The 25741-nt window shown below is 45.9% G+C and overlaps 1 protein-coding gene and 1 long non-coding RNA gene across 2 annotated transcripts in view; both read left to right on the forward strand.

The window, feature by feature from the left end:
• The first annotated feature begins 1185 nt into the window (after positions 1 to 1185).
• Positions 1186 to 24139, forward strand: LOC147005894 (uncharacterized). Its single transcript, XR_015046519.1, has 2 exons — positions 1186 to 2251; positions 14926 to 24139. It is a non-coding gene; the product is annotated as an uncharacterized LOC147005894 (long non-coding RNA).
• The window catches only part of Nfe2l2 (NFE2 like bZIP transcription factor 2), a 28979-nt gene continuing 5798 nt past the window's right edge, over positions 2561 to 25741 (forward strand). Inside the window, exon 1 of the mRNA XM_085834780.1 lies at positions 2561 to 2953. Coding sequence (XP_085690906.1) covers positions 2621 to 2953 — 333 coding nt within the window. The 5' untranslated portion in view covers positions 2561 to 2620. The remainder of the gene's footprint in view (positions 2954 to 25741) is intronic.

Consider the following 25741-nt stretch of genomic DNA (forward strand, 5'->3'; position numbering starts at 1 on the left):
TACAAGGAGGAAGGAAAAGCCTTCCATTTTCTTTCTCAGGTTCTTCCTGGCTAGTGACTCTGCTTTCAGTTGTCACAAGGCCCTTAGTTCTCCGGCTCCTGCCGACTGAGGTTGGCCCCTGCAGCATTAATACCATGTAACATTATGTTGTTGGCTAACTTTATGTTTAAAAGTTTAAATTTTCGGTGCTTCAGAGAACTATAAAGCAAAATTAGACCTCCAAATGTTAAGGGCCGTTAAGGGTTAAATTTTTTTTACTGCTGTTTCTGTTTGTTGTGCTGGAGAAGGAGATTCTGTTTGCAAGAGAACAAATGGCTGAGCATTGCATTCAGAAGTCCTGAGTCCCAGCTGGAGACCTAGCGCTAGAATCTGAGTAAGAGACTTTTCTTTGTAAAATGTATTAATGGTCAGATTGGTGAATCTCTAACTGACCCCAGGCCCATAATAAGGTAATGGTTTTTAAAATACATTCCAAGCCGGCAGTGGTGGAGCAAGCCTTTAGCCCCAGCACTTGGGAGGCAGAGGCAGGCAGATTTCTGAGTTCGAGGCCAGCCTGGTCTACAGAGTGAGCGTCAGGATAGCCAGGGCTACACATTAAAACCCTGTCTCCAAAAAAAAATATATATATATATATATATATATATATATATATATTCTAAAGAAGATATTTGTGTTCAAGCATACTTAAAACAACAAAGAGAAAGATAAAAATACTCTGGGTTTTCAACTATTAACACATTAAAACATCCCTCGATTTTTTTTCTAAGCCCATATAACTATTTTAGAAATTGGATTTTTTTTCGGGGGCAGTTAAGGAAGTATGTTTGGGAATGAACGTTGTGAAAACAGTCACTACCACCACCACCACCAAACCCTAGTGGCAGATTCTATGGTACAGTTCTCAGCCTGTGGAGAGCCACCCCAAGCATCTCAGATATTTTGCATATCAGATACTTACATTACAATTTATAGCAACAAAATTAGTTATGAAGTAGCAGCAAAAATAATTTTATAGTTGGAGATCACCACAACACGAACTATATTAAAGGGTTGCAGCATTACGACGGTTGAGAAACACTGCTCTAAAAACCAGCTCTTGAGAGATGGAGTTATGAGATCCTATCTCAAAATTCCCAAATAGAGTAAGTACGTGTAAAGGAACCCTGTGAGCCTTAGAATCCACTTCGGTGATTCTATTTGAGCTGTGCCCACTTGCTGGGCTCTGGGTGGATGAAGTGACACTGAGTGACCGCATGGGCCCAGAGCCCAGGGCACGTGGGAGAAGTGGAGGGCCTTCGAGTAAGCGAGCACGAGTTTGCAGCGTGGACTCATCCATCTCCCTGGGGCAGAGGTGTTTGGGCACCAGCAACTGAATGGGACCTGGGGCCAGAGGGCAGTTGGCCTCTTGCAAAGTCCGGGTCCCAGCTCAGAGCCCTAACTCCCGGACTGGCGCCACAGTCAGCCGGTGGAGCGAGATAAAGCGGGCAAGGTTCTGCAGGTCCAAATCAGGGAGGCGCAGCTCCGATAGCAGCGCACGGGCCGGGGCTCCCGGTGTGTTTGCACCAACTGTTTAAACTGCTTCAAAGAGCCAGGGCCGGAGCGACCTTCGGCAAACAGCTGCTAATCTCTAGCAAGGGGGTGCAGTCCTACAGAGGACTCGGGGGCCGAAGGCCTCCTGCTCGCGCCCCGCCCCCGTGCGACTTCAGCCCACCTGACTCCGCCATGCCCGGGACAGAGAGAGGAGGGTCAACAGGGAAGGCCGAGGGGAACGCGGGAACTCCGGCCGGAAGCCCTCAGGTCCCTGCCCCGCCCTCGGGCTCTTGCTCCTCCCACTGACCCCCGTCTTGTCCCCCGCTACCCTTGCCCCGCCCTAGGCCTTTGCGGGGGGCCCTCGGGTCCTTGCCCTGCCCCTGTACGCGATTCCAAGCTCTTGCCCCGCCCCTTGCCCCGCCTCCATGCCCTTGTCCCGCCTCTGGCCCTTGCCTCTTGCCCTAGCCCTTTCTCCGCCTCTAAGTTCTCGTCCGGTCCCTAGGTCCTTGTTCCGCCCCCAGGGGGCGGGGGCGGGGCGGACTAAGGCTGACCTGCCACTCCAGCGAGCAGGCTATCTGCTAGTTCCCGGCTGATCGGACTAGCCATTACCGCCGCCTCACCTCTGCTGCAAGTAGTCTCGCCGTCGGGGAGCCCTACCGCAGCGTCCGCCCTCAGCATGATGGACTTGGAGTTGCCACCGCCAGGACTACAGTCCCAGCAGGTGCTGCCCCAACCTTCTGGCCCCTGGGCTGTGCCAAGAAGCGGGCAGGAGCTCGAGGGGATAGTGGCTCCGGGAGGGAGGGACAGTCTGAGCCAGGACTACGACGGCAGGGCCTGGGAACTGCCCCGCCGAGCTGGGAGGGCAACGGAGGATGTTGGGGCCGCGATGAGAGTGGGGTCCGAGCCTGAGGTCCCCAGGGGCGGCAGGGTTGGGGTGTGGAGGAAGCTCTGACTTCGCTGGGCCAGGCAGAGACACCACCACCTCGCTGGGTGGGAGGCGGAGGGGGGGTGGTGGATGCTGGCGGTCTAAACCGGCGCCGCCCGGCCTTTTCCGGGGCAGCGTAGTTTCCCTGATTCGGTGCCGGTAAAAATGTGCCTAGTCACGGGGCCGCGCTCGGGGGAGCTGAGGTCTCTCCTCGGCGTCCGCCCGAAACCCTCCCCAACCCCCGTCCTACGACGCGGTGAGCTCGGCCGTCTGTGGCCTCAGCCCGAGAGCGGGTCTGTAAGATCACGCCTGTCCGTCTTGATCCAGAAAAGCCCAGCCCTCCGGGGGCGGAGGAGAAAGTCACCGGGTGGCCCTCGTGCTCTGGCGCCCCGACGGGCGGCCTGCCGGCAGGGCTCCGCGCACTCCTTCGGCCTGGGAACCCGGGAATGGCCTCGCGCCGGGCGCAAAGACGTGCAGACCTGGGCGGCGGGCTCCGAGGTCCGAGTGGGCTCCATGCTGGGCTGTGTGTTCTGAGTATCGTGACTCGTGGGGCCCCACGTAGTGTGCGTGGCTGTGGCTTCTGGCTGGCTTACATCGGCCAGTTGGCAGTCGCAGAGGCCCTCGGTTGGCCCTTTCCTGCTCTATAGCGTGCAAACCTCGCTGCTCTGGGGCCAAGGGACAAGTTGGAGCTGTTGATCAGTTGCGCAATTGTTATTTTCCCCTGGGCGGCTTTGTCTTTGGATTTAGCTTTACAGAGTTGTAATACCGAAATGTATAAGGCAGGATATTCTGGTCCTTGCCGTCAAGGGTAAGAGTAATAGATTAGAATTTGTTGCTTTTTATACTGTTGCAGAAGTTTTGCTTTTAGACATTTATTTATTATCCCTCGCTTGTGTCCTTACTACATTTTTCTTTGCTGTTTGAGATTCGGCCTCAGTTTTCTTACCATGTTGCGCACTTTTATGAAGACAGCGAATGGGACGCTTGCGTTTCATAACACTTTCTTGCTAAGTTTTGAAGATTGTTATGTAAGTGAAAACCAGTTTCTGGTTATACTTCAGGCACTTTTAAAGAAGTAAATGCTTATGTTATCACACACACACACACACACACACACACACAAAAGAGTCGGAATTGGATTTTTAGAAAAAGAAACGATTTAACTCCAGGGAATGTATAACTCGGTAAAGAGTAAGTTAGTTTAAATGTAAAACTTTCGGCTGACCTGGTAGGTCCTGGTGTCAGTTTTTAAGTTACTGACAGTGCATTAATTCTACCCCTCCCTTGAACTTGGCCCCAGAAATGATTGGGGTTGTAGCCTGGTTTTCATTAGGATGAATAAGTAAATTGTATTTTCTGATTTCTGCTCTTCATGAGTAATCAGAAGGAATGCTTCCTGGCCACAGGATACACGCTGCAAATGAACTTTGACTGTAGAGTTTTTTTTTCTTTTCTCTTTCCTGTGTAGAATAACATTTCATTTACAGAAATGGCAGCTGTACTGCTTTCTTTCTCTGCCGTGTGAAAGCTTTGTTAGCCGGACATTTCTAGTTCTTTCCAGACATTGATTTAAATATTTGAAGACTTTGAAGAAATCATTTAAGATCATAACTCATCTAAAAAGCATTGCTTGATAGTCCAGAAGGATTTGAATTGAGTTACAGATTTAAAGACATGGTTAGAGTGATTCAGTTGTGTAGCTGAGGTGGGATGCGTTGTTTTAACTGTGTTCACGGTTAGTAGACTCCATGGTTCTTCATCTCAGGGTTGTGTGTGTGGGGCGGGGCATCCATTACTTTCCCACTGGTGTCCAGGAAAGATAAAATACTTTGTTGAAGACAAGAGATGAAGTTGATCTTGAATAAGACATATGAGATTATTTTTAAAGACACATTCGAGATTGGCCTCTTCAGAATGAAGGGAAAGAGAACAACTTAAGAAAAACTTGACTTTCTAGATAGGTGAGACATCTCTGAATCTCTGAGACATTACAGAAAAGCCGTGTGTAGGTGGATAAACACAGCTACATCAGTCTCTCTGCCTTAAAAATAACTAGGACCACTTTGGAATTCCATTTGTACTAACAGCGGTCCTTGAAAACAATGCTGAGGAACAACCCTCTTTTAGAATTGACAGGAAGAGTTGAAAGCCAGATATACATTTATTTTTGCTTAGGATGCGTCATGCTCAGCAAAGCTACAGGAAAAGGGAACACTTGGGTAGTTACCCTTCTTTCTAGACCTTTCCTCGGTCATGATCCAGCACATTTAAAAGATTTTCATAAATACATCATTCTTAATTTTGTTTTGAACCAGGGTTAGCTTGAAGATGCAGGGAAAACTAAGAATGTGCGTGCTAGAGACTTGTTAAGGTTAGTGGACACTCCCTTGCAAGTCAAACAATAGTATAATTGCCTCGGATGCATACTTTCTCAGTAACCCCACCACCACCCGAAGACTCTTCATCCTCCCTTTCCAGGTTAGGAGAGAAGCACGCAGAGAAGCCAGTACTCCTCCAGGTGACCCAACTGTTTTGTATTATAGATAGAATTCAAATTTAGCCTAACTCCAAGGGCTTTGAGTGTTTACTTCCAAACTGGACCAAAGGACATTTAAAGCAGAACCACAAAGCTTCGGTAGATTGGAGAGGGCAGGAGGGAACCCAGGAGGCGAGACTGGGATGATAAAGGCTAGGCTCTACACCCTTTGCACTTACCTAGGTTGTTAATAACCATGTGAGAGGGAGTGGATCCTTTCAATTACAGCAAGAATGAGTAAACCGGCAGTGGGCTGGAGCCTGTGGTCCTGTCCAGGAAGAGGGAGGCAGGTCCAGGCGGCTTTCATTTGGAAAGTCAGGACGGTTTCTTCCTGTAATAATCATTTTTAAAGCAGTGTCTGAGAGTCTGTTTCACATTTTCCAGTGACCATTTACCCTTTTCCGAAGTTAAATCTTTCAGCTGGGTATCTTTGCCTTGTTTTTCATATGGTCTCCTGTGTTTATTTTGGGTTGATGATCAAAATTATGTTTAGTAAGTGAGGGTATGTTGTACAGTGAACAACAGGGTAAGAAGTTGGAAGGAAGGTAGATTTGGGTTGGGAGCCAGTGAGTTGAAAGCTGTTCGTTCAAACTAAACACTAAGCCCCTGCATTGGTTGAGCCCAGCATTATAAGGACTCGAGGCTCTTGGGTTTACCTTTGAGACTAGTACATTTGAAGATTAATTATTTTATTTCCTGGTCTTTGCTGTTAAATTTTGTTAGGAAATATTGTCTGATTTTTCTGAATGAAATATACATCCAAGGACCTTTAGGGCTCATCAGAATACGTACCCGAATCTTCTGTGTGTAAGTCCAGGTGCTTGCCTGGGCCACCCATTTCAGAATGTGCTGAGCACTTGGGTGGAGGTGAGTTTGACAGTTTGATAAAGGTTCCCCTGTGTGACGGAGACGTGCGGGAGAGTTTATTTTGCTGATGTGATGCCCAGAAGGAGCTGAAGTTTCATTGCCCTGAGTGCAAGCAGCATTGTGGAAGGGGGGCTTGAAGGTAAGCAGCCAAGACTTGGACAGTTGACAGTGGTATGTTTTAGACACAGAAAAGCAAAAATGTGTTTAAGTTTATGGAAAATACAAGTGCATTCTTATGAGAGTTTGTCCCTCAGAAAAAAACAAAACAGACTCCTATATTGGGCTTCTCTGTCTATGCCTTGCTATAATAATGTTAAGAATTTGAATGATTCTCTCATCAGGAAGCAGCACAATGTTAGTTTATCTTTTTTTTTTTTTTTTAAACATGTGAACAATAATACTGATGCCACAAAGCCCTGTGTTAGATTCTTTTTTCTGGGGGTGGATGGATGGTTGGGGTGCTAGGGAAAGACCCAGGCCTCTGCATGGATGAGCTCTTCCACTGAGTTTACCTCCTCACTAGGAAAGGCCCTCTGTTCTAGAATGTAAGCATATTTAGTCCAGGCCATTGTCGTGGGAAGACAAATCCCAGGGCCTAGGCTGGATTCTGAGAGCCCAGCCTGTCTTACCCAGGCCCCTTTGATGCCTGACTCATGCTCATATCATTAGAGTCCAGCAACAGCTGCCTTCTGAAGAATCTGCGTAAGTGGACGCTAACCCACCCGCCACACAGTTCATCCATTTAAACGTGTTTAAATTCATGTAATCACCCCTAGAGTCAGTTTTTATCACTCTCAAAGGAAACCCTGGGCACAGTAGTAACCATTCAGTTACCTGTTTTTTTCCTTCTGAATTTGTCCACCCTAGGCGTTTCATAGAAATAGAGCCATTCTGTGATTGGCTTGGTAGGATGCTTTGAAGATTGACCTTGTTATAACAGGTATCCCGTATCATTATTCCTTTTAACTGCTGAATATTACTCCACTATATAGGCATATCATATTTCAAATAGAGGAACATTTGAGTTATTTCTACTTTTTATATTCCCAAACTTTGTTATTTATTAGACTTGCCTCCAGTATGTCAAATATCGATGCCCAGGCTGTATTCTATATTCAGTCAAAATCTCTAAGGATGGCTTTAGGCATTAGTGCTCTGTGTTAAGGCATCTCACTGGATTCCAGAGAGGATTGAGAACTAGTACCTCAGGCCCTAACTCAGTGACTGGTGAACTTTGGAGGCATCCTGTCTACGGTGAATGTTTAATACCTGATGAAGATTTGGGTGATGACCGTGTTATCAACAGGCTTTCCCCAAAAGAACCAGTAGGACTTTTCCATGACTTTTTCAGGGGTGTGGATAACTTACAATAAGATTATTTAGAAATGACAGTTAAAAAGACTGTGAGGTGGGGGCTAGAAAGATGGCTAAATTTTTAAGAGTACTTACTGCTCTTGAAGATCCAAGTTCAGTTCATCGCACCTATATCAGGTGGCTTACAACTGCCTATAGCCCCAGCTCCAGAGGACCTGAAGTCTCTGACTTCCCCTGGCACCTTCATGCACTAGCTATACACCCATGCAAAATTTTAAGAGGCAGTGAGAGCCAGGAGTGTGGTGGATCCCTCCAGCAGTTCCAGCTCCTAGGGAGGATTGCAGTCAGTGGTAAGACAGCCTGGCCTGCATCATAGAACCCTGTCTCCAAACAAACAGGAGGAGACTGGAATGTTCCTGCTGGGGTGGGTGTTGGATGTGGATTCCTGTACACACTTCATTCCTGTGCTTTTTGTTTCTTTTCTGCAAAGAAAACCCTGGCACGGGCAAGCCAACTCTGCTTTTTGGTAGTGCCTGTTAGAGGCAACTTTGTAGTCCAGACCACAGGAATCAGTACTGAAGTTGCCCAGAAGGATTTTCTGATTTACACAGTTGGAAGGAGAGGCTGACTTGTTGGTGGGTACACTGCGTGTGCGGGGACAACTGAGTGTGACCTCTGCAGCTGGCCTCTGCCATCGCCTGGCACACTTCTGCCTCCCCTGCTCAGGGCTGCCAGGCAGAGCTGGTTGGCACTACCCTAGCCATTCCCATAGCTCCTTAATGGGGTATAATTTGATCACCTGTCAGGAAGTTAGTAAAGGTTTGTCTCCTGTTGCTCTTAAGATTTTGAAGAATAGTATCTTATTTTTATCCTTAAAAGACCTGAGCCGGGCGTGGTGGTGCACGCCTAGCACTTGGGAGGCAGAGGCAGGCGGATTTCTGAGTTCGAGGCCAGCCTGGTCTACAGAGTGAGTTCCAGGACAGCCAGGGCTACACAGAGAAACCCTGTCTCAAAAAACCAAAAAAAAAAAAAGAAAAAAAGAAAAGACCTGAGATTTGGAGTGGGTTAGTACCTGCTGAATTCATTTTGAGGAAGGCCACGAGTGTTAGGGCTGTGTAATTGTGACTAAGTGACTGGCACTCTGAAAGGGGGAGTTGGAATTTTCCTGTGTGTCAGATCTGACAGTCTTTCTGCTCTGGTGTAGCAGGAATTTGTAGCATTGCGCGTGGAAGCAGAAGCTAACCTCTGTCCAGCCCCTGGCAGGAGGTTGAAGGGGAAGTGGTTGGTGCCTGCTGTGAGCAGAGGCTTGCAGAGCTGACTCCCTGGTGGAATCACTCTTGTTGTGGTTCTTAGGAGTGACCAGGTTTGTTTAGCGGAACTGGACCCAGGGGTTGGGTATTTTGTTTGTTTGGTTGTTTTTGTTTTTTTTGTTGTTGGTGTTTTGTTTTCTTGAGACAGGATGTCTTACAGTAGCCCAAGTTGTCCTTAAACTCACTAAGATCCAGGTCCTGCTTCAGCTCCCTAGTGCTGGGTTTACAGTGTACGCTCGCTACGCCTGGCAAGGCAGAGAGTCTTTGAATAGAGAGTGTTGAAGAGTCATGAACTTTTGTTGCTGTTAAACCATTCAAATCTTGGTGATGAAAATCAGGACATTTTTATCTGCAGTAGGAAAAACTGCCAAGTTTAGAAGGTTTTATTTTTGCTGGTGGCAATTCCCAATGAATTACACATTGAATTACAAATGAATTACAGTGAAATACACATTGAAAGCCACTCTCAATAGTCTGTTTTACTTCATGTTGCTGCTTGGAGGGAAACCTGTACCACCAACTCATAATTGTTCCTACTGGTTCCCAGGCTGAGAGTGGGTCTGCTCTAGGGACAGTCCCTTGAAAATCTCTAGCTGGCCTGAAGCAGTTGCTTCTGACTAACCCAGGGTCTGGTCCCTGCTGTGCAGTGGGGCAGGTGTGGCCCGGCACTTTAACTGTGTCTCATTGACCTTGACAAGTACCGTCCTCTGTCTCCAGGGATGTGGGTCAAAATGGCTCCTTAGGAACAAACCTGGTTTTCTCCTGTCCTGGCTCTGCAGAAATTCCAAAGTTCAAGGTGTCTGTGTCTTGTGCTTCGGGTGTCCAAAGTTCCCTTGATAAGGCTGTGGCTGTAAAGTGTTGGGTCTGCACTGCAAAAGACAGTAACAGAGAGAAGAAACAATCTTGGATTTCTGGTACCAACTCACCCTCCACCTATGAAGGTAGCCAATCTCTGGTGTCCCTCAGTGTGTCAGGGACTGTAGTTTTAGAACCTATGGGTACTAAACCCTCAGGTGTTCAAATCCTCCTTGTAAAATACACATAGCTTTTACTCTGTAAGTCATCCTTAACTCCCCAATAAATACTACCTAATGCAGGCTTCATAAAGAGTTATATTGTTAGAGGGTAATAAAGCCTACATAGTTACAGATAATTGAACGAATTCTTTCAGTAGAGGGTTGCTTGAACTGACAATGTGAAACTATTGGATTTGGAGGGCCGACGACACTGCTGCACTGGCAATTTCTAGGGCAGGAGATGAAACTGAAGTTGTTGATGTTCTGCCACTCTTAACAAAAGGACTGACAAGATGGCTCAGGTCCTAAAGCACTTGGCATGTGACAGAACAGGGAACACAAATTTCCCTGGTCCGGCTTCCTACCTCACCTTTCTGTCTGTCTCTAAAAGTGGAAGGGTCTTCTTTTGTTAGCTGTTGGAGACGGAACGAAGGACTCTTCACAGCGTTGCTAGAGAGTTCCTGCCAAAGAGGCACTGAGTGTTTCTGCACCCAGCTTCTCCATGGAGAGCAGGCCTGTGGTACCAGAAGGCCCCACCCCTTGCTTCCCATACCAGTCTCCTGGCTGCAGAACTGCAGAACGTTGAGAGATGATTACTGTCTGGTTTGTAGGGAAACCCACCATCTCCTTAGTGAACGGCTTGTACCTTTATTCTCAAGGGATGGAGGCAAAGGGAGAGAGCGCATAGACAGTTCTAGAGACCCGGCACATTTTCTTGACATAACTTGCCCAGATCCTTTCCCACCAAGGACAGTGTGGCCTGGTTTGTTGGAAAACTGATACAGGAATCAATAGCTGCAAGGAGTTGGCCCTAAAAAGATGATTTAATATTGTTCTTGTCTAGTGTGTTTGAAGGCAAGTTTAAAACTGTGCGATATTTGTTTCTCCTCTTGTTCTTTGCACCTGAGGAAGTCTGAATAATGGGGTTAGAGTTCGGAAAGCTGGGCGTGGCTGGCTGGGTTGTGGTGCCTAGGGACTAGTTTAGTGCTTTACAGAAAAGCAGCCTGTGGGTGCAAATTCATTTTTTCTGACCATTGTGAGGGAAACAGCTCGAGTCGTGAAGAAAATACACCCAGTGTCGTGAAGAAAATACACCCAGTCAGCAATTAGATTGATGGATTCATTAGCTTTTACTGCCTCCCTGATTGCAAACGTCTGACTTTTCCTTTTTAAACAGACTCGCTGTGGTAGCAGAGTTAGCCTTGAACGCTCTGTGAAGCCCAGGACGACCTCAAGCTCACAGAGTCATATGGCCTCCTCCTGAACACTGGGGTTCCAGGTCTGCACCAAGCAGCCAGCATCCAGATCACAGAGTTCTTTGTGAACATTTCAAGATATGGCCCTATTCTCCTTTAAAAACCAGAATTAAGGCTGAAAGTCTAGCTTGGGAATAGCTTGCCTAGTGTGCACCAGGCAATGTCTGCTAACATCCCCTACTCTTCCTAAAAGATGTTTTTATCTTGAGAAGAGTGTGTGCTAATATTCCTTAGGATGCAATACTTACTTTTTATATTCAATAATGTCTAAGTATTGATATAGGAATGGAGCTAAATAATTTTTCTGTGATCGGTCTTTGGTCATAAATCATATGAAAGAAATGTGCCTTTGTTGTTTCAGTACTTCGATACCTATGATTAACAATGAAAATATTGGCCGGGCGTGGTGGCGTACGCCTTTAATCCCAGCACTCGGGAGGCAGAGGCAGGCGGATTTCTGAGTTTGAGGCCAGCCTGATCTACAGAATGAGTTCCAGGACAGCCAGGGCTATGGAGAGAGAACCTGTCTCCAAAAAACGAAAAAGATCGATTACCCCAGAGCCTTCTTCCTGATGGTAGCGGGGAGGGGCAGGACTGGACCCGTCTTGCTCGGTGCCTCCTGGCCTCAATGCCTTTCCTCCAAGGGGTCTGTATACATTTCTCAAGCCTGCTCCTCCCATGTTTGCATGTGTGTTATAGTCTACAGCCAAAGTATAGCTCTCACTGTAGCCCCATCCCGCCTCCCTCCTTTGGGATGGGTGTGTGCGACTGACTTGGGCCTCCAGTATGTGTACAGTCAGTGTGGGTTTTGTGGAGGCAATAAGACTGAAGCAGTAGAAAATCCCCAATACCATTTGCAGGTCTGGAGCTGCACTCTCTTTTTAGAAAACATGTATACATTTTAGGGCTGTAGATTTATTTTCCTGGTTTTATTTTTCATTGCTGACTTTTGAGCACAGAATTATGATAATCAATTACATTTATAAATCACCTCATCGACTTTTCCAAACTTTTATTTTTTTTAAACAACTGTTGGAATTTTACTCCCTGGACAGGATTGTACCCCACTCCCCCCCACACACCCCTTTTTCTTTTCGCCAAGACAACTGAGCAGAAATTTGGCTGAACAGTGTTGTGGGATTAGGATGTGATAGTTTTAGATCCTACCGTCTGCTCTCGGGCAGCTGCGGCCAGCACAGAAACCTTGCAAGCTCACTCTGTATGTAGGCTTTCTGGACAGGAATGGTCGTCACATTTTTGGTTTGGATGTCTTATACCAAAGGGAAATAGTCTTCATTAAAGTTCGTATTTCTTTTACCTCGGCCTCTGAAAACAAACAAACAAACAACCCCCCCCCCAAAAAAAAACAATGAAAATATTGGATTCTGTGGCTAAATAATGTGTACATACTCATTTCACAAATATTTATGAGGTCTACATCCGGACTTGCATGGCATGAAGATTGCTTTAATCTTGGAGATAGTAGAGCAGTTCTTCACGGAAGTGAGTTTCTGAAATTGCCCTTTCTAATTACTCTAACCCTTTGGCTCTTGGCACTCCTGAATTACAGGGTGTGTTTTATATGGTGATTAGTGTAATTTCATTAATGCCGTCTGTCCTTCGTGGATGTAGATTCTTACGGTGCTTTGCTTTTGTTTAATAGTTGCTCAGGAAAAGGGAGTCTCTCTTTTTTTTTTTTTTGGTTTTTCGAGACAGGGTTTCTCTGTGTAGCCCTGGCTGTCCTGGAACTCACTTTGTAGACCAGGCTGGCCTTGAACTCAGAAATCCGCCTGCCTCTGCCTCCCGAGTGCTGGGATTAAAGGCGTACGCTTGAAAAGGGAGTCTCTTACCTACCCTTAGTAGCTTGTGTGACTGGCCATTATAGCATTGTCTATTCTGCTTGGGGACTTAGGATGTCTAGAAGGAGGTAGCATTTTCTCTAGGCTTTTGAACTTTCTAGCCTAAAGATTTCATTTGCTTTCAGCTCAGAGGCCCCTTCAGGTTAAGTGTGGGGTGAGGTAGAGGGCTCCAGTTCTCCTGTACTCTTAGTTATACTGCACCTACATCCCAGAGGACCTGGATGCTTGGAAGGTTTTAGATAGGGCAGAGTACCTGGATTGGCCGTGGACAAATTCTGTGGCGAGTCAGAAGATAGGCAGCTTAAAGGCTGTGGAGGATAGTGAGAGGCCCTGCTGTACAGTACATATGAACATTCTTCTCATGGCTTGGTTCATTTGCCACCAGCCCATGTCCTAATCTCTAACTGTAGCTAAGTTGTACTTTCTCAGCACATGGGCAATGGAGTCAGGAAGACCAAGAAGTCAAGCCTAGCCTGAGCTACACAGCATGTTTGACTCTAGCTTAAGCTATATGAGGCCCTGTCTCAATTCCTGTCCCTCCAACCCCCCACCCCCACCCCCCAAAAAAACCCAACGTTTTTAAAGGGAGTGGATTTCCTTCGTAGGTTACAGCACAGAATCAGCTGTGCTTGGCCTCAGGGCCTGTGTTTGCATGTTCTGTTAGGAACTCATCTGCCAGCATGCTCAGTTCCATTGATGAAAGTCAGGGGAACCCAGTCAGACTTGGTCCTTTGCTTTCAGAATGCGTACTTTTCTTCTCTGAAATGGCATGGAGGGAGTGCCTCTTTTGGCCCTGAGGTCAATGTGTAGTCTGTAGCAATCCCTTCCTTGGCTTCCAGTCATACTAATTATTAGTACTCACCAAAGGGAAAATGAGAAACAGACAATATCCTAACCTCAGCTGTCGTGTCTTGTGTTCTCCCCAGCACAGGGCATGGTGCTATGTGCTTTAACAAAATACTTTTGTTGGGCACAATTCTATTGCACCGGTGATGGAAGGAGCTCCTTTCAGTGAAGAACTGAGGCCTAGCGAGAGGCCTTATAGACAGACTGTTACAGTGGGTTTTCCTGGGTTTTATTGTAGATTTGGCCTGTAATGTATCATTAAAATAGCACACAGATATTCAACAAGTGGCACCCCCAGTTGTCATGCTGGGGGGAATTTGGATGTGTAGCAATGTGAGGTTTCCATTGGCCACTTGAAAACAAAATTCCTTGTCCATTTGTAGCCTCATCAGAGCTCAGACTTCCTGCTCTGTTGTGTTCTTTGCCATAAGTCCTGTTTTTGTGGGGCCTTTCTCTCACACTCCTGCCCTTATTATATGCCACCTGCCTGGAAACTGAAGTCTCCTGGCCGGGCCTTTTGTGAATCTCAACCCAACAAAGGCCACGTACACTGCCTAGGTTCCCCTGGGGGCCCTCCAACCTGTTGCTGGACCCTTTGTCATTAAGTGGGTTGATAAGCCATTGAATAGAACGACTTCCAGACCTGTCTCTTCACTTGCACAAGAATTTCTTACTCAGGGATTCCGGCCTAGGAACCTAGGGTCCTGTCAGTACAACTGGATAGAGAAGTTTGGCGAGTGTCTGACTTTGGAGGAAGGCTAAATCCAAATGCAAACCAAAGCAGCCCATCTCCTTGGCCTCTCCTCACCCCCACCCCTCCCTCAAGGTTTTAAAGTATTGTTTCATACTCCCTCTTCCAAAATAACTTTGGCTTTTAAAGTTAGCTGAGCAGTGAAGAAAAGGAAAACCTCTGGGGACCCTGGAAGCGTGATGGCACAGCTGAGAGGCTTTTGCGTTTGTCACTGTTTGTTGCCATGTAGGTGCTGGTGACAAACAAGTTATGGCCTCACCTTCTATTTTTCATGCAGTGGCTAAACCCAGAAAAAGGCACTGCTTTCATAGTCACTGACATTTGCTCCAGGAGATAGATTTATTAATAGTGTTGCTGCCACACCCCAGCCTGCTCCTTTATACTTTAAAGAGGCACTTACACTTTCTTCATATGAAAGATCATTTTGAGGGAGGACCGGTGTTGTCTGGGCTTTCTGTTGAATTGGAATCCACTGTGAGGGTAGGGTGGGCGAGTGGGCATCGTCACCTACACAGACACAACAGAGTTGCCCAAGGCTTCTAAGCTGTAGTGTGCTGTCCGTTGTTCAAACAGCGTCCCCAAAGAAGGGGCTGAGGAGTAGATGCCTGTGTCCTACAATGTCACTGTGCCTGCTGTGGCTCTCACTGTCACAATGTGTTGGGTGTTTGCTGGCAAAAGTACTAAAGCTCCTTGTGCTTCCATTTCCTTACTCCAGAGTGATGATTGCCCACTGGTGGATTGCTGTGCATCCAGACGAGGCGGTACAAGTTTTGGAACAAGGTTTTTGAGCACGTAGAAAGTGTGTGATCAGTGGTGGCTGTTCTCGTTGCAGTGCAGTGTCTACTTTATCCGGACTTAAACTATCCCCACATTGTAACCTTCCGTTCTCAAAACCCAGTGTGACCAGTGTCTCACACAACTCTATAGTAGATTTCATCTACTTTTTATGTATATGGGTGTTTTGCCTGTATGTATTTCTGTATACCACACGTGTACTCGATGCCTTCAGAGTCCAGAAGAGAGCATCAGATACAGACAGTTGTGAGCTGCCATATTATTATAGGTTCCACGAACAGATCCAGCTTATGTGTAAGAGCAGTGAGTGCTCTTAACCACTGCTTTAGCCATCTCTCCGGTCCCTAATAATCCTTTTTATAGACCCAAATTGCTTTGTAGCAGTCAGCAACAATAGTGAGTAACCATGATGCATTTTTCAGATATATACATATGAAAGTAGTTGAAATATAATTTCCAAGCTCAGGGTTAATTTATGTCTTTATTGGGAACACAGAGCCCCTTATTTCTGTCCTTCTTTACATGATGTGTTTAGTAGCCATGGTAATCATCTCATTTGTAAATTATGCTATTATGGAATAATATGAAAAACTATTGAGTTTAGTCATTAAGAGCCCTCTTTGTGATTCAGATTCACACCAGCTCTTTGGAGTAATTGCTAATGATACCTAGAGTAGTTGGAAAGGCTAATGTCCACAGTTGTAGCCTCGGGAAGTTGTTAGCCACACAGAAACATTTGCTTAGAGGACACCCGAGGAGGGCATGGGCCCATAGTGGGGACCGCTGCAGGGTTGCGCTGTCCACCACCGCAGCCACTAGTCACCTTGCAGTCTTGAAATGTGATGAGTGACAGAAACCAAGCAAGAGGCTGGAGCTTTAGTTTTAATGAGCTTGACATTTATAAACAGCAGAAACGACTTTTCTGTTTAATAAGCCTTAGGCAGTCCTCTAGCTCAGGAGCTGGGGCTCGGGGCTCCTGGTCATGCCTTTATAGGGCAGCATTGCGTGCTGTCTTGTTGGATAAGATTATTGTGCTCTGTCACCTTTAATATCACAACAATCCTGTTAACATGTTAAAATGCTATTGGACCAAATTGGATTAAATACATTGTTCAAATTAAATTCACTGTGTTGTTTTTGTTATTGTGTCTGAGCTGCAAACAATATCATTGCATATGTCATTCACATTATATTTCTTATGAAGTTCCTTTAGAGCATTCTGTAATTAAAATTAGTGTGTATCTTTACATTAAAATGAATTTTCAATTGTAGTTTGGACATGATAAAATCTGAAACACTTAGAGGTTTAGACATCTTCTAGTCCAGTCCCACCCTCTTTCCGGTGCAGAAAGCAAGGCAGAAGGTTTCTATCAATTGATGGTGCCCAGTTCCAGGTAGGGCCTGGAACCTGGTCATCTTTACAATGACTCGGCAACACAGTAGACCAGCGCTTCATCTTTTTCCTGTTACAAACAGAAAATTAGTCCTTAGAAAAGACAGCACTGCAAGTGGAAAGGAATGTGGCTGCTGTCCCTGACCAGTGGAAAGAGTGTGTTCAGTAGGTGTTCACTGTGTGTGTCATTCCTGGGCAGTGTGATAACACTTTCACAAACAGTAATGCTCATATTCCCATACTGTGTGTGGCCATCCATGTTGGAAGACTCCATACTAGTTTTCCTACTTTAACTTAAGTCTTTTCCTCCCAAAGCCAGAGATGAGATGTTTTGTTTTGTTTTTGAGCAGGGTTTCTCTTAAGTAGACTTGGCTGTCCTGGAACTTGCTCTGTAGACCAGGCTGGCTTCAAACTCAGATCCACCTGTCTGCCTACTGCACTCTAGAATTAAAGTTTTTGAGCAGGGGATGCTACTATAACCCAACCCAAAGCCATAGATTTAAAAACAAACAAACAAACAAACGAACAGAAAACAGCAACACACTTTAAAAGCAGACCCATAGCTTGTGTCCTTAAGGAAAAAAAGAATTTGACTGAGTGTGTTTAAATAGAGTTCTGAGATCACTTAAAAGTTTAGGCCTTTTTGTGTTGTTCTGATTTCCCAGGCCTGACCTGAGATCTGTGACCAGAACCCGCTCAGGCGTGGAGGTAGGTAGCTCGAGCTGTAGACACAGTCCGTGTGTGTCTCGTGTCTTCTTTCTTTCATTAACCGTCACATAGAGGCATAGGAATTACATGACATAAAGATGCAAGTGAATGTTTGTGACCTCTAGGCACTTGAATGTTAGAGCCAATGCCCAAGAACTGTCTTTCTCAAGGACGACAAGGGGTATTGCCCAATTCCCCAGTCTTGGGAAGTTGGGGGATGAACAGTCAGCTTTGTGTTGCTCTTAGTGGGCATGTGGCCTGTGTTGTCCAATTCGGGCTTTTTTGAATACACACTAGTTTCAGGCTGTCTGTTTGTGGTCAGGTTACCCTAGAGGCCAGGCCCTAGATAGGCTGTGGCAGGGGCTGAGGGCTGGGAGGCTCTCCTGTATTAAGCATGCTATTCAAAACTGCTGGTGGTGAAAGCATGCATGCCTCTATGGGAGGGTGCAGGGTCCCTGGAGGCCCTGCCTAGTCAGATGTCAGCTGGGTTTTTGATAACAGGATTTTACAGGCTGTTATTTTAGCTTCACAGGTAAGTCCACGTAGCAGGGTTTGTTACTTGGTTTTTTGTTTGTTTTTGCTTTTGCTTTTCCCCTACTTTGATTGGACTGAGTCTTGCTCTGTAGCTCAGGCTGACTTCCAATTTAGCAGCAATACTTCTTTCTGCCCCTACATTCTGAGTGCAGGATGGTGAGGTGTGTGCTAGTAACCTGGCAACAGTATTGTCAGTGTCGGTGTTCAGGAATCCATAGACGCTGCTGATTTTTCTTAGTAGAAGAAACTAATGGAGGGGCTGGAGACAAGGCTAAGTAGCTACTCTTGGAGAGGACCCGTGTGTGCGTCATAGCACCCACACAGTGGCTCACAACCATCCACAAGTCCAGTGCCAGAGGATATGACACCCACTGCTGTCCTCAGCAGGCATATCCAGCATGGACATGGTGAATCATGTAAACAAAACATGTGTAAAGTAAATTTTAAAAGGTTTCAAGAAATTGTAAGGAGAAAGTCTATCTGATGTTTGTGTTTGGTTGACCAGGTGTATTTTCCTGTGTTCTGCTCAGTCACAAAAAGCCTGTCACCAGTTGTCTACTTAGCATTTTGAACCTTGGATTACTAATGTATAGCCCCAGAGTTGGCTGTGATCTCACAAATCACTGTTAGCTTTCTTTACAGTCAGTGACAACCTGTTCTAAGTGTCAGTCAATGACCAACTGACAGTCTTAGAAAGGATATCTTTCTAGAATCCTTTCTAGACTTTAAAGAGCCAATGGACGGGTCAGCCTGGCTAGACTCGTCTCCTTTCTTCTGTGGCTTGTCTTCAGCAGTCTGAGGCTTGCTTGTGCTTGCTGGTTGTGCTTTCTGTGCTGGAGTGTTGCTGCTGTTAAGACTTCATTCACCTACTCTTCCCTTTGTACACTACATCCTCTGGATTTTATCCCTGTGGATGTGCAGGCAGCTGAACAGGAGCTCGGCTAGAGCATTGGTGGGCATAGACTCCAGAGACTATTCACACTGGAGAGATGGCTTAGAAGTTAAGAGTGCGCCGGGCGTGGTGGCGCACGCCTTTAATCCCAGCACTCGGGAGGCAGAGGCAGGAGGATTTCTGAGTTCGAGGCCAGCCTGGTCTACAGAGTGAGTTCCAGGACAGCCAGGACTACACAGAGAAACCCTGTCTCAAAAACACACACACACAAAAAAAAAAAAAAAAGTTAAGAGTGCTTTCAGAGGTTCTGAGCCCAGTTCCCAGCAACCACATGGTGGTTCACAACCATCTGTAGTGGAATCTGAGGCCCTCTCCTGGCATACACCATATATGCACACAGAACACTCATACATAAATAAACTAAATTTAAAACAAACCTGGATCTTCTGGAAAAACAGTGAGTACTCTTAACTGCTGAGCCATCTCTCCATTCTCCTATAAACCGTGAACCTGGGGGCCGGAGAGATGGCTCAGTGATTAGGAGTGATTGCTACACAATTATGAGGAGATGCGTTTGGAATCCAGCATTCTCATAACAAACTAGCACGGTCTCAGGCATGCCTGTAGCCCCAGAGTCTGGGGGAGGATTATTGGAGCTCACTGGCTGCTAGCCTGACCAAAAACCATGAACTCCAGATTCAAGAAGGGACCCTGACTTAAAACCATAAGACCTGGTGATGAAGACACCTTCCTCTGCCCTCTACTCCCATGTGTTGGCATATGCACCCACACACAAAAACATGAAGTTTTTAAAAAGCATAAAAGCACATTAGGTGTGGGGCCTCCCAGTACTCGAGAGGCAGAGAAAGGTGGATCTAGTCTACTAAAGGCCAATCTAGTGTACTGACTGAGTTCCAGGACAGTTAAAGAAGCCCTGTCTGGGGGGCTGAGGGTGGGGAGCTGATTGAAAAGGGATAGTGAAGCAGAGGTACGTCCTTTTTCCTCTGCCAGCATGGTAAAAGCACCAATAGAGAAGTAGACTAGAGGTGGTTTTACAGTTCTTCGCCCTCTGCTGCTGGGCAGCTATCTCACCTTTGCACAAGCAGAGGGCTGTCTAGGTGATTCTGACAGCCCTCTCTGTGGTGGTATTCCATGACTGTGTGGCATAAACAGTGGTTCCCATGTGACCTGAGTCACATGTACCAAAAGGTCCAGACGTAAGGAGGAAGGAAGGCTCTGGGGATGAGAGTTTTCCTTGAGCTAGAGAACTGGAACTTTGCAGGGAAGGGGGATGTGCGCAGTTGAGAATGAGAGAAAATATTGCCACTGTCACACAGAAAGACCAAGAACACAAGGTTGGAGCTGGGTTGACTTTATATGCTCTTACTGCCTTGTTTTCTGTTTTGAGACATTCTTCTCTGGTTCGTGTTGACCTTGAACTCAGAACTGTTCTTGCTCCAGCCACCTGAGTCCTGTGATTACCGGTGTGTGCCTGGCACCTGTTGCTTTCAAATACTCACTGAGTCAGGCCTTGGGAGTCCAGACTTAACCCTTGTTTACGTTCATGGTCGTGACTGTTGTGCGTAGTGGCAGTTACCACTTCTGTTGTGTCTCTGCAGACTTAGTGGCTTTTCTCTGTGCTGCTAGAGGTTCTGTTACCTGTGTGAATGTATTGTTCAGTGGTAGATAAACTAATGATCCACTTAGTCTGTACACTAATCTTGCTGTTCTTGACTACCACTTTTGTTACTACCACTTTTTGGCAAGAGTTTTAGCCATTAGTGCATATTACTTTTAAGAAATATTGCTTGCTCATGCTGTCTTTGTGGCATGTGCAGGAAAATTGGACTGACACAGAGGTTAGCATTCCTTTGTACAGAGACAATGTGAAAATTTGTGAGGTTTTCCTTATATTTTACAGGACCCCCATTCCCTCAATCATACTTGCTGGGTGGTGTCACACACTTTTAATCCCAGCACTCAGGAGGCACAGGCAGGTGGATCTCGCAAATTCAAGGACAGCCAGGGTTACACCAAAAAGCCTTGTCTTGGGTGGGGTGGGAATCATACTTTTAAAAAGTTCACAGTTTTAAAAAGTTAGCAGACCCTTTGGAAAGTACCCTAAAAGTGCCCGTGGCTCATTAAAAAGGCTTTTTAAAGTGTTCTCTGTGGTCTAAATATAATTCAGTACATTAAATTCATATATAAAATTCCTCCGTACCACTGATAACAACATAGCCATGCCTCAAGAGCCACTGTCTTTGTCTGACTGCACAGTTCTTCCCTATCCCTCAGGCCTAGGATGCTCTTGATTGTTGCTATGTTTACTTAGTTGCTAATTGGTTAGATCCAAAAATGACTGTGAGTATTAAATAATTTAGTTTGGGGAACCCTGAAAATGGATAAAGGAGCTTGAAGCATTGAGAAATATCAGCAGTTTCTGTAAAGAGTCTCTGTGATTCGAGACTCCCTCCTTCAGCTGACCCATCAGAGAGGTCAAGGGTGGAGACAGCACCGCACGGAGTTGCCTGCCTGGTCTCCTGGTTTGTTTCCCCTCAGGTGAAGTAGATGAGGAAGATGGAAGCAGTGTTCTTGAAGGTTCTTTTGGAAATGATATGTGTGTGTTCTAACAGTAACTGAAGTGTGTTCATCAAGTGCTTTCTTTGTGTGGCTTGCTCACTCAGAATGGGCAGAGTCCAACAACGGTATCCTAAGGATTACTGTTCTCCTGACAGAGTAAGGGCCACCCTTTTGTAACTTCTATAAACCCTAGGCCTGCCCTGCACCAGCACAGCCAGATTGTAACTCTTGAAAGCCAAGTGTGAAACTTGTTGTGGAGAAGTCAGAGCTTGGTGGTTTCTCCACCAGGTAGGTGGGGTTACCCAGGGTTTGAAAAGTGAATGTCCTTGGTGATTTCATTTTGACCACAAGACAGCTATGCCTCTGGAGAAAGTCGGGCTTCTGACTGCCTTCGCTTTCCAGCTTTGCAGCTTTGCGTCGTCTTGCATCATGTTGCAGGTTATGGGCTGCGTAATGGGTGAGAGTTCCAGTAAGCTGGCCGGGTCCTGTTTCTTAGATTGAGTGAGTCATTCCTGAGAACCTTGCTTGAGAACAGGAAGCAGCCCATGGACGTTTCTGTGCACGGTAACGTAGCCTGCCAGGCTGAGGAAGCAGACACTTTCTAGCCCAAACCAAGTGGAGGTTGTCTCCAGGACCTCTGGAGTGCTGCTTTCGTGATGGAGGCTTTAACCTTGCTGAGTGATTTGTATTTGGTATGAATTCGGAAATTTTTATGTGGTGAAGTCTCTAGTTGTTGATTATTGAGAGAGGATTTCTTTCTGTAGGAGGAATACGTGGGCTGGTTGGTGTTGAGTATTAGTAGTCTCCAAATATATACGAGTTGTTTAACCAGGTCTTTCCGATATTGCTGAGGTAACACACATAAACAGCAGTAGTATACCTGATTTAGATGACTGTAAGGCCCTCTGTGACCCCCACACTATTCTGTATTTTAATTATTCCGTATATTTTAATCACCTATTTCATAGTAGTAACAGAAAGAATTAGAAAATTAATCCGTGAAAACCAAAAGAACTTGGTGTGGGGCTGACTACAGTGAACCATAGGCCTGTCTTCTGCCTTTGGAGTCTTTGTTGAAAAGCAGTTGGCATTATATTGTCTATCATGTAATGCAGTGTGGGACAGGAACCTTCGAGAAGTAAATGGGCAAATATTTAGAAATGCAACAGTCATAAGTAAGATAGATTTAAAAGACACATCTGCCTGGAGTCATTTATTACTACAAGTAATACTACAGGTATTAACAAATAAAGTGTTTATTTACTAGGCAGTATGACCACAGAGTAGGACCCTGTAAATGAAGGTTAATTATGCAGCTGTTTATTCGATTGTTAAGGTTTGGGCATCCCCTCGGTGCACTTACAGACGCTGACAGCTCCCCTGGATGACTCTCAGACTGTAGAACATGAGTCTTGTTTTCTATCTGGTTTTATTCAAAAGTATTTGGGCATTGTCTGTTGACAGGGGAGCTAAGCCAGGTTTACTTTCTAGGTGAATAATATATATTCAGCTGGACATCATAGTGAGATATAGGATAGGCACTGTACCAAGTGTTCCTCACTCTTGATGTTCTAGTAACGAATGTGTGCATGAAGAGAATGCCGAGAAGCAAAGGGTAAACTAAGGTGGATATTTCGGAGTGTGCGTACACCTGTATGTAACCCCAGCATTTGGGAGCTTGAGGAGGAGGAGGATGCGTTTGAGGTCAGCCTGACCTCCATAGTGAGATCCCTAATAAAAGGGGGTGTGGGGGGGAACAAGCTTTACTATAGAGCTAGAAGCAAAGACCCGTTTTTATTCTGTGCTAAATGACAAATACAGTTTATTATTTTTAGCAGCTTGTTGAGCTGTCAAAAGCTTGTTGCCAGTCAAAAGATGGCATAGTGGGTAAAGGTGCCTGCTCCCAACCTGATGATGGCCTTAGTGCCTGAGACCCACATGGTAGAGGGAGAGAAACAGCTCCTGCAGGCTGCCCTCTGACCTCTATTTATACTCTGTGGCACATGTGTCTGGTTCCCACCCCTCCTGCTGCCACCCCAATAAAAAGTAATAAAAATCCGTATTTTAAGATACAATTTTAATTTCAATAATATGCCAAGGTCTCGGTTTACTGAAGAGCTTTATTGTAGGGTGGGAATCATTTTAAAATCTTTTGCTAAATGTTTGTTCAAAGACTGACTTGAAACATAATATGGCTTCAGTGTTTAAGGTCTCTGTTTATCCTTGTGCAGAGATGTTTATTTCAAAATGGCCTGACTTTGTTGTCAAACTGTACCCTTCCATGAGGCCTGTGATGGATTACCCAGACAGCAAGTAATTATTATACATTTTGAATCTAACTTTTTGTTGGAGCAGATGGTGATAGAACATGAATTGTCCAACATTCTGCTTCTTACTGTCTCTTGCGTAAGCTAAGTTTGTTGCAGAACTTGGAACACACTCAGGAATCCGTAAGTGGCAGGCAGCATTTGCCCCGAACGCCACAAGGCTCACCCTGGCACTTAGGTTACCCTTGGGCAGCTTTTTCCAGTCTAAGAAGATATCTGTTGGAGTGCTATGCTAGCTGTTGCCTGCTTTCCGTTTCCTCCCCAGACTGTTTATGTGGCCTTCCTCCTAGGAGACCCAAAGGGTCGGTCAGGGGGTCGGACAGCTAGCTGCTTTACAGAACTTTGGCTATGAGATGCTTCTCTTCCCCGCTGTCTTGTTCTTCTTGCTTGTTAGGGGCTCCACCCTAGCATTTCCTCTGAGATGCTGTTCAGGTTTCACAGAGCAGTGGGTCAGGGATAGGTCTTTGTGGTGTAAGTCATGCGCCAGTCACAGGGTTCCTTACAGGAAATGCTCAGTGCTTTGTTCATTACAGAAAATAGCACTTGTGCTGAGGGCCTCCCAGGCAGTGCTTTGGGTTAGCAGACTTGTGTACAGTGTTTCTTCCCAGTGTAACGCTTTGACTGTTTCATACAGTCTCATCCAGTATCTGAAGCTAGGGCATTGTGACACACACTTGTAATCCGAGCTTTGGAAAGCTGGGGCAGGAGGATTGCTGTGAGCTCGGATCCATCTTGGGCTTCAGTATGAAACTTTGTCTTAAGGGGGGTGGGGGGAGGGGGGCTGGAGAGGTGGCTCAGAGGTTAAGAGCACTGGCTGCTCTTCCAGAGGTCCTGAATTCAATTCCCAGCAACCTCATGGTGGCTCACAACCATTTACAATGGGATCTGATGCCCTCTTGTGGTGTGTCTGAAGACAGCCACAGTGTACTCATACATGAAGTGAATAAATTAAAAAAAAAGAGGGGGAAAAGGGGGCTGGAGAGGTGGCTCAGCAGTTAAGAGCACTGCCTGCTCTTCCAGAGGTCCTGTGTTCAATTCCCAGCAACCACAAGGTGGCTCACAACCATCTGTAATGGGGTCTGATGCCTTCTTCTGGTGTGTCTGAAGAGAGCAATGGTGTACTCATATACCAAAAGTAAATAAATAAATCTTTTAAAAAGGGGGGGTGGGGTGGGGGGGAAGCAAATGCAAGGCCCTGGGTTTGGTCATCACCTCTGAAGAAAAAATTAGAAAAGATAAAGTGTGCCATGCTCTTGGGCTGGCGAGATGGCTCAGTGGGTAAGAGCCCTGACTGCTCTTCTGAAGTTCCTGAGTTCAAATCCCAGCAACCACATGGTGACTCACAGCCATAATGAGATCTGATGCCCTCTTCTGGTGCATCTGAAGACAGCTACAGTGTACTTACATATAATAAATCTTTGGGCCAGAGTAAGCAGGGACTGAACCGGCAGGGTTGACTGGAGCGAGCAGAGGTCCTAAAAATTCAATTCCCAACAACCACATGAAGGCTCACAACTATCTGTACAGCTACAGTGTACTCATACACATAAAATAAATAGATAAATCTTAAAAAAAAAAAGGGAAAAAAATCAAATTTCAGACATTTTCCTTCTGAAACTTGTGTGGAAATCTAAAACAGCAAAATGTGTTAGGCACAGGAAGAAACTCACCGTTGCTGCATTCAGATAAGAATGTCTGCATTCAGCTGGGCGGTGGTGGTGCACGCCTTTAATCCCAGCACTCGGGAGGCAGAGGCAGGCGGATTTCTGAGTTCGAGGCCAGCCTGGTCTACAGAGTGAGTTCCAGGACAGCCAGGGCTACAAAGAGAAACCCTGTCTCGAACACCCCCCCCCCAAAAAAAAAAAAAAAGTGTCTGAATCTGAATTCAGGCCTATGACCAGATCACGCTGAACATGGGCTAGTTTTTGATGCTAAGCAGGATCAGCGCTAGCTTGTACTCTGATGGGAAGATATGTGCTGTTTAGGAATCCAAAGTATAAAAGTTGCTTAAAATTAGCTTGTTTTTACTTTTTAAAACTTATGTTAAGGTTAATCCTGTGTGTGTGTGTGTGTGTGTGTGTGTGTGTGTGTGTGTGTGTGTGTGTGTGTAGAAGCTAGAGGTGTCAGATTTCCTAGAGCTGGAGTTCCGGGCAGTTTGGGTGCCAGGTCCTCCGGACAGTGCATGGGCTTCACTGCTGAGCCTTTCACAGCTAGGTTTTAAAAAGCAGTTTTCTTTTTCTTTTGCACGCTTTGTAGCACAACTCTGAAAGTGCAGAGAACTTCCCAGGACTCTATGAAGCCT

This window comes from Mus caroli, unplaced genomic scaffold (assembly GCF_978045245.1).
Source record: "Mus caroli unplaced genomic scaffold, Mus_caroli_1 scaffold_2, whole genome shotgun sequence".
Taxonomy (NCBI): Eukaryota; Metazoa; Chordata; class Mammalia; order Rodentia; family Muridae; genus Mus; species Mus caroli.